Source organism: Serinus canaria, chromosome 15 (assembly GCF_022539315.1).
Source record: "Serinus canaria isolate serCan28SL12 chromosome 15, serCan2020, whole genome shotgun sequence".
NCBI lineage: Eukaryota > Metazoa > Chordata > Aves > Passeriformes > Fringillidae > Serinus > Serinus canaria.
In genome coordinates, this window is record NC_066329.1 from 11,424,492 (window position 1) to 11,433,826 (window position 9,335).

The 9,335-nt window shown below is 44.1% G+C and overlaps 1 protein-coding gene across 1 annotated transcript; it reads right to left on the minus strand.

Moving 5' to 3' along the window:
• Positions 1-1,137: 1,137 nt before the first annotated feature.
• Positions 1,138-8,800, minus strand: ANAPC7 (anaphase promoting complex subunit 7). Its single transcript, XM_009092459.4, has 11 exons — positions 8,566-8,800; positions 7,294-7,480; positions 6,696-6,815; positions 5,520-5,631; positions 5,147-5,300; positions 4,901-5,043; positions 4,556-4,673; positions 3,988-4,184; positions 3,122-3,346; positions 2,567-2,717; positions 1,138-1,700 (listed from the first exon to the last, which is right to left on the minus strand). Exons 1-11 carry the CDS (start codon positions 8,664-8,666, stop codon positions 1,511-1,513), a joined length of 1,698 nt encoding a protein of 565 aa, XP_009090707.1. The 5' UTR covers positions 8,667-8,800; the 3' UTR covers positions 1,138-1,510.
• Positions 8,801-9,335: the final 535 nt, after the last annotated feature.

Genomic DNA, 9,335 nt, shown 5'->3' on the forward strand with positions numbered 1-9,335 from the left:
GACAGCTTTGCTTTGCTGCTCTTCCCCTATCACCTTCAGGGAACCATCACTCACTCTGGTATTTTGGAAACTCTAAAGCCCACAGAATTCCAGAGAGAACAGACAAGCAGCTGTTTTCTTTTCTTAAATGGATGAACTATTGGACTCCTGCTCTGTAAGCCATGACACACCAGAACATTTCCAAAACAGACAATAATCTGTCTCTTTTGTTGTGCATTTTTGATACAACATCACAGAGGGATATTTTACCCTTATCTGCCTTTCAGGGAGAAGCTTATTTTCCATGTCATGTGTTTGTAACAAACAGCCATTTTTCCTCCAACTGATACTCAAAACTATTTTTTTAGCTGTCTAAAATGTCTGTGTGCTCCAGCATACCTGTGGTAACAAAATAAATACAAAAGGAATTAAACTCTTGATATAGAGATTATAAAACCACATTTTGGTAAAGACTAAGGAAATCAGAACTGTAAGAAAAATAAGTAATTCCTCTTCCCACACATCAAGCCCACAGAACTGAAACAGTTTCTAGATTACCCAAAGCAGTTCACCCTTGAAATGCTGAGGCTGGAAATTTGTACATGAAGCAAATTTGTTTCAAAAGGTGAGGGAAAAAGACATGAATTCGAAATTACCTGACAAAGCCAGGAAGTATATAAACATGAAAAAGCAGGACAATATGTGTATTTGCATAATTTAACATTTCTCCAGCAGTGCAAGGGAAGAGGGATTAATTCTTTTTATAGCATTTTAAATGTCAGTGCTGTACACAGAATGTAAAGTGCTTTGAGTCACTGCTGCAAAACCTTCCAGGAACATACTGAAATCAAACTGCATTTTAAAATAAATGCTCATGTACAGACTTAAAGTGACTGCAGGGTTTACTAAGGGTTGAAGAAATGACTTTAATTCTCTACCACTGGCTCAATCCTGTACACAGAGAAATCAGCTATAAAAAGTGTCCAGCAAGTCCAAGTTGCCTATTGTCCCAAATTTATCCTGGACAGCACAGGTAATGCCCTAGAAAAAGACAAATTAATTCAACAAACACAGCAGAAGAAAAGTGCTGCTTTCAGCCACACTCAAGTAGCTCCCCAGACTCAAATGGCTGCACACAAATGAGCAAGGACTTTCCCACAAAGGAGTACAAACCACTGTATTTACAATTTGCCCAAGCACTCAGCCCTGGACAGAACTCAGACATTGTTTTCATCACAAACAAAAGGCTCATTACACACCTCAGATTCTGATGGTTTTAGTTTTAGCAGGAATTTTTCAAAATGAAAGTTGCAAATAACCTTGGATGCAGTTAGTCCCTTACACTTAATAAATAAGAAGCATCAAGAATCTCCACAGTATTGAGATGCACAGAACTATTAATTGGTTTCAGAGTCTATTAAAACAAAAAAAAAGTCCTTTGTTACTGAAAAAAAAAATCATAGTTTCTGTTCTTCTAAGAAGAGTGGCCCTAGTGGTGTGTTCAAGTGCCAAAACAAGCAGCAGCAGGCTTTTACTGCATCCCAAACCACTGTTCTTGATCTGCCCACTGAGCTGCTTCACTGTCACTGCCTTCCAAGTCCCCCTCTTCTCCACTTCCCTCCATGTCATCCACATCTTCTTCCTGGGTGGCATCTGTTGGACTTTCCTCTTTTTCCATTTTCTGCAATCCTTCCAGTGACTTCTGATCGTTAGGATCCAAACTGAAGAAAGGAAGAAAAATAAAGCATTGCCTTGAAACTTTTTACTCTTTGTGGCTTCAGTGTAAAGAGTATCAATAAAATCTCATCCTGTTGTCTGCACTTCCTGTTTAACATCATCAGGAAGCTTATTTTAGATGATGATGCAACTTCCCCTTGAGCTGCTGTAACACTGAGTCTTCAATCTCTTTATAAAACAGTTCTGATCCCCAAGAATGCATTTATCTAAACATCCCACTCTTCCAGAAAACTTAGTCACCTCTCCCAGCAATACTAATTATAAAGTAACATGAAAGCAGTAAAAATTTAAATGACTCTGACTAAATATAATCTAAGCAGGCAAAAACCAGCTGACCCATTTAAGCTATGCAAGTTTGCAGGGGACATAAAGTGCTGGGTTTAAGGCAAATTGAAGATGTTGCAATCAAAATATGGGAATATTTTAAAAAGTAACACCCTAAAATAGCATTTAGATTATGTTAAGTTGAGTCATACTATTTAAATTTACAGAACAGCTCATTTTTATATGCACCTTCTAGTGTAAAGGAATGGATCCTAAGGTCTGACTATAAAATTATTAATATCTATAAATAATTCCATGCCTTAATCCTTTTGTTATTCAAGGAACCACAAGCCTAGTGACACATTTAGCATTAATACAGTCCCTCCATTTTGCACTTCTCAGTTTGAAATCTTAAGACCAACCAATTCATGAACAGGGTGTCATTTGTGTGGTTTTGTTTGTTTTAAGGGAGAATGATATGAAGCCACCTCTGATTCTCATCCTCATCAATCAGCAGCTCATCTTTTTACTCAGTGAAACTGATTAGTGGTTCTTATAAAGCTCCTGCTGCCAGGCTGTGCTTTACCTCAGGGCTATGCTGTACTGGTCCATGGCCTCCTGGTACTCGTTGACAGCCACCAGGAAGTCCCCCAGGATGCGGTGCAGGACACAGTCACTCTGGTTGGCCAGGGCATTCCTCAGCAAGGCAATCCCATCTTCATACTTCTGCTCTCTGCCTGTTCACAGGCAAAACTACTGCTTTAATCAACAGCTGAGACAAATCTATAAAAGTCACAGTGCTCACAGTCTTCCTAACACAAGGCTATTTGTCCCTCTAGAGCTGTCAGTAGAGCAGGGCTTTACTTCTTGCAAGATTAACTCTACACAATGACTTTTTGTTGCAATAGCTGTTACATTCACAATTACATCTACTTTGAAGTCAAAACATTTTGTTTGTAACTGATTTAAGTGTAATAGCTGCTGGATGCGATTAATTCCTGTGATTTTTCCTTCAGGACAGAACTGATAAACCCTGGACTGTATCATCACTGTCTCATCCTTCACATGGATGTGGCTCCAGAACACCTTTCCATGTACAAGGGTATCTAAACAAACCAACACGGGGGAAAAAGGAACTTACTGAGAAGTTCTGCTTTCTTTACCACAGCTTTAATGTAGTCAGGTCTTTGTGTGAGAGCTTTGTCCAGCAATGTTTTTGCTTTCTCCTGTGTGACTGGGTCCTCCAGGCAGACTGTGGCCAGCAGGGTGAGGGTCTGTGCATTTGCCCCCAGGGTTTTGTACACGTTGTTTGCCATCACCATGGCTTCACGGATGCTGTTGGATGCCAGGTAACACTCGATGAGACCTGGTGGTGTCAGATGGAAACACTTCAGGGTTTGAGTCAGCACCACAGGCACTCAGCCCTCCACTTTTATTTGCACTTAGTGGCACTCAGGTGCTGAACAGCTGACACTCCAATAAGCAAATACAAATTGCAATTGAGAAAGTGAATCTGTGCTTGTCAACATACTCATTCTACAGATAATTGACTTGATGTTTATTAATGGTCAGCCTCTGAAAAAAACCTCCAGCCCTAAGTACACCTCATCTAATGTTTTTGTCCAATACCAATACTGAGAGAATTAATACTTCACCTGGACTCTTCACTACTTGAAGCTGCTGTTGAGGTCAGCCAGATTTAAATATTTAAACAAATAGGACAAAACAAAGCTCCCAGCAGAACTAACCATCAGCTACCATCATCATCCAAAAGTGAGCTGCTCAAAACACCCAAGTTTGTTTACCTCCAGATCGAACAACACAAAAACCAAGAAAAGCCCTTTCTGAACATCATTCTTACAAACCCATACACTCTCTCACATCCCTCCCTGATCACACTGTAGGTTTTGGGGTAACAATTATTTACAGGAGGAAAGAACTGCTGTCTACTCCCTTGCCTCACCATCAGCATGGCACCAGCCCTCCCAGCAGCTGCCCAGGGCTCACCCTCGTAGCAGTCGAGGCGGCAGGGGGCCAGCCTGATGGCCTCCCTGAAGTGGATGATGGCCTCCTGCACACGGCCCATGTTGCGCAGGGCAGCTCCCTTCAGCAGCAGGGCCTGCACACTGTTGCTGTTCAGCTGGATGGCTTTGGCTCCCAAGTATAAGGCACGGGAGTAGCGTTTGCTGTAGAAACTGTGACACCTACAGAAAGAGGAGAGGGATTGTAAACCTGTGCTGCCTGCAGTGCCTGTGCACAGTCACGGGGGTTGAACTTCTTGTATTTGAAGTTAAGAAAAAAAACTTCTTCAGAAATTTAAAAAACCCTAATATAGATATTAAAACTGTTACTATTTAATATATTGTTGGTATTGCATGGATATCTAACTCTAAATTTCACATACAGAAAAAAACCACAATAGATATTTACAGAGAGCTAATATGAGTTACCCAGGAACAGAACAGACAGGATAGAAAAGCACCTTCTGAATAAAACAAGCTGAACCCCTGTGTCAGCTGTAACCCACCACATTCAGCAAATGGAGAGCTGAGGTGAGAAAGGAAAGAAAACTCACCCAGACACCACCCAGGGCTCTGCATGTTGGTCAGAAATGTTGAAGAGCCGGCAGCCCAAGTTCTCCACATCCTCCAGCCGACCCTCACGTGCCAATAAATAACCATAAACATCCATTCCTAAACAGACACGTTGGAGGATCAATCCTCAGGAAACAGAAAGTTCATTCACAAGGAAAAAAAGCCACAAAAACCACAAACACCCACTTTAAACTGTGCAACTACCTAGAAGGGTTCAAGACATGCAGTTTCTGAATGTCGATTCTGAACTGAAAGCTGGGGAAACAATAAACAATATTCAACTGCATGTTACTCCTCAGGTCAACCTTCTCTCAGGATTTATTCACCTTTGATAAGATAAGGATCCAGCATCTGTGCTTGTTCAAATTTCAGGATAGAGTTTTTATTATCTCCAGCTCTGAAGTACAGGTCTGCTAAGCTCCCCAGCAAGTCCACATTATCCCTCAGCAATGACTTCTTCTCTAAAGAGCTTAAAGGGAAAATAAATGCCTGTTTATAAATGACATTTTGAATATCATTATAGACAAGAATTTATATATGATTTGATTGCACCATGCTCTTCCACCTCTTACCAAATGGTGTTTATTGCTCTGGTGTTGTCTCCAGTATGCACGAAGGCATAAGCCTTGATCCACACGGAGAGCCAATCCAAGTTGGGAATGCTCTGGATGATGTTGATGGTCATGGAGGCCACTTCTGCTCCCTTCACGGACAGCGAGAGCAAGCCTGTTTAGAGGGGTTCAGACATCAGTCTCAGCCACCCAAAACTGCTTTTGATTCAAACTGTCTCAGGAGCAGAAACTGCATCCCCTGACAAGCACAAGGAGCTGATTACAGGGCTTGCTACAATTTCTATAGTGTGGGTATGACATGCAAATGCTAGACAGCTACAGAAGTGTAATTAAAATTTTAACAGGGCTGAATACTGAGAGTGCAGACACCCACCTAGGATGGCATCCAGGGCCAAGGGACACTGCCTCAGCACCTCTTTGTAGCTCGTCACCGAGGAGCGCTCCTGGCCTGCCTTCTTGTAGAGGTTTGCCAGCATCATATTGATCTGCAGGCAACAGAAATGTGGGGACAGCTGAGTGTGAGGAGGAGAAAGAACCACTAAGAAAGGTTCTCTGTCTTCAAGCCTGCCTGCCTCTCTCCTGGGCAGAAGACAACAAAACCTGCATTTCTGAGAACACTCAAAGGTACCATATGAAAACTGTGGCTTCCTTCTGAGCACAGAAATAAAATCTACCTTCCTTTGTACATGCACAGTGCACCTTGAAATCTGGGTTTGCAGCAAAGAAGTCAAAAGATGGGCAAGTGCACAATGCCAAGAAGGATCTGTACATCCCTTAATCAGTCCCTTCTGTGTCCATGGAAGTGTTTGAATTAGCTTAGCAAGTCTGCGAGTTTCCATTCAGCTTCTGAATGGAGCCATGATTGACCAAAGACCAGAAATTATCTGAGCTCCTCACAACACAAGTAGCTGCTTTCTGCTGCAGCACTTCCATTTACTGGCCTATATAGGCAAAAAGTTTGCTTTTCTCAACCTTTTCTTCCTTTTCTGCTCTGCAAGTTGGTCAGAACACTCTGACATTAACTGGAGTTTAAGCCTGTACACTTTTAGGACAATTTAACATGAAACACAGCTGACTGATCTGATGTGTTAATCTTTTAAGCCCTTCTGAGTAGCAGAGCCAACGAGCAAAGACTCCACAGATTTGGCACTGCAGACCACAAAGGGATCTAAATATTTAACATTATCTAAACTGTTGTTGAAAAGGATTAAAAGATTTTAAAAGATGGAGCACTAGCAAACCTTCTACTTGCCAAAGTCTCCAGCCTCTCAAGGATTTGTCACTGCTCCAACTATACAAGAAGTTAGTAAAGATGCTCAAAACATTTAACTCCTCTCATTTTTTTCTTTAAATTCTTTCTAACAGAGGAAATACAAAATTGGTATGATTTTAAAGAAAAGGGTGCAAATCACCTAATTTAAAATTAGGAAATGTTACCAAACAATATTTAACTAATGAAAAAGACATAGTGCCATTAAACCTACATAATATGTTCTGCCCTTGAGATACACTGACCACGAGGCTGTGACAAAAACCTGCCAGAATTCACCTTTGGAGTTCTCTGCCTGGAAGGAATCCCATCAAGAATAGCAATGGCATCTTTATCTTGCTTCAGCATTGTGTAACATTCAGCCATTTTGTATTTCACTTCAATTTCTGATGGTAAACACTGAAACAAAAAAAGAAAGATTTAAATACAATGTTGGTTTAATCAGGTGTGAAAATTTTAATAAGGTTTCCTCATAAATATTTATACTGTGTTGAAAAATATCTGGTGCATGTAAGTTAACAATGCAGCTCCCTGCTTGTTCACATTGTTCCTGTCTTCAAATTAAAAGTATGATGTACACATACAGAAAAATTTCAAGCTGGAAACCATTTGAAGTTCTGCATTAGAAAACATCACAGATATGATCAAACTAATTAGCCTTAAAGGTCAGGTTTATTTGACATGACAAAGGCACAATCTAAGATGGTTAAAAGACATGTAAAGGTGATGCTCAGGGATGTGGTTAGTGATGCACTTGGCAGAGATTCACCCTCAAGGATCTTTTCCAGCCTCATTGACTCTGAATATTGAGTCAGCAGCATTAATTGGAAGGGGGAATGTGATCACTTGATGCAGCACATTATCACTTCTTAAATACCTGGCTTTGGGGTGTTGATGCAGCATTCCCAGTAGAAGGCCTGACTTTGGAGGTTTTACTTAAGGCTTTTTTCTGCTGTAAGGCCATGGTGTACTTGCTGACAGCATTCCTGTACTCCTTGTCATGGAAGAGGGAGTCTGCATGGTAGACAAGGAGCTGGTACTTCTGAGAGGGAGAGAACAGCTCCCTGGAAGAAATGCAGACAGAAAGGCTGAGATCAGATGGCTGCAAAAGAATCAAAACCTTACAGAAACAAGAATTTGTAGCTTTGGTTTGTCTGGCTTCAACTTGCAACTGCTGCAGCCCCTTCATTGCACTGGAAGGAGCACTGAGTAACAGCAGTGACTCCTCACACAGGGCTTATCTCACCAATTTCTTTTATCTGTGAACAAACAAATCCAGCAGCCACTCCTGACACCTCATCGACAATAGCAGCTCAGTGTTTGGCTGCTTGGCCACTGCCCCCATCCCTTCTGTAACAAGCCACAGGCTGTAAACATCCACTGCACTGCATCAACTTTCTCCTGGGATTCATTCACCTTTTATTAGGTAAGGATCCAGCATTTTGCCTGTTCAGATTTCAGAGCAGAGTTTTGTTTGGCCTCAAGTTTAAAAAGCAACCCAGCTCCTTGTAGAGCTGTTCTGGTTCAAATCCCTGTTCCTACATTATAAAAACCCCTCTATAAAACTGTGCAGACCAAATGACCCAACTGTGGCCTTCCAGGACCTGAAGGGAGCCAACAAAAAGCATGCAGACACACAATTTACAAGGGCCTGGAGTGCCAGGACAAGGGGGAATGGCTGCACAGTGACAGAGAGCAGCTTTACATTGGATATTAGGGAAAATTCTTCCTTGTGAGGGTGGTGAACCCTGGCACAGGTTGCCCAGAGAAGCTGTGACTGCCCCATCCCTGCAAGTGTCCAAGGCCAGGCTGGACAGGGCTTGGAGCAGCCTGGGATAGTGGAAAGTGTCCCTGCCTGAGGCAGGAGAGGGTGAAACAAAACCTTCAAGGTTCCTTCCTTGGTGATTCTATGGTTCTCTGCCAGAACACCCATGTTGTAGGGGGCACCCCAAAGGGCCGCTGATGCTGATACCCGAACAGAGGCGGGCTCCATCCCCGGGAAGGGCAGGGCAGAGGACAGGGACAGCTCAGGGGAAGGAGCCGGGACAGGACAGGGACAGGGGCAGGAACAGGGACCGGGACAGCCCAGGAGCGGCCCCGCTCCCTCACGGCCCGCGCCCCGCGCGCCCCCTGCCGGCGGGGCACTCACGGGTTGTTGCCGCTCATGGTGAGGAGCAGCCCGCTGAGCAGCCGCACGTTCGAGTGCAGCCCGGCGGCCGCCATCTCGCGCACGTGCTCCACCACACTCATGCTGCCGCCGGCGGGGCGAAAGGGATGGGACGGGGCCGGGAAGGAAGCGGGAGAGACCCCGAGCGAGGCACCGGGAACAGAGCTGCCGCCGCCGCCACTCCAAAATGGCGCCACCCAGGGGTCCTCGGGCGCCGCCGCCTGCAGGCGTCCAAGGCGCTGCCTGCGCGGCCCGACAGGCGCGCGTGGGGCAGCCCGCGCCGAGGACCCCTCGCGGAGGCGGGAACGGCGTGAGGGGAGGGCGGGGTCTGGGCACGGCTCTGAGGGGATCCTGTCCTTTGTGGGTGCTGTGGTATGAGACACACACTCCCTGTGCCTCCACAGCTCCTGAGTTCACCCCTTGTCCTTCTGCGAATACGCTGATGGTTGCTGCAGCTAAATGTGACTGAGGTCTCTGAGATAATGATGCTCCTGCCTATAAAAATTGGTAATGGAGGAGAAAGACTGTTCAAAACCTACATTTCTTCTGGGAAACGGCTCACATTTTTTCCCATAATCCAATCTAGAGCTGCCCTCTGTCAGTTTGAAGCCATTCTCTCTTGTCCTGGCACTCCAGGCTCTTAGTGGCTCCCCTTAAGTCCTTAAAGGCCGCAATTGGGTCACCCCAAAGCCTTTCACCAAAAAGAAAAAACCTCTTTGATTTCTCTGAAGGCTGTCCATAAGACACACAGT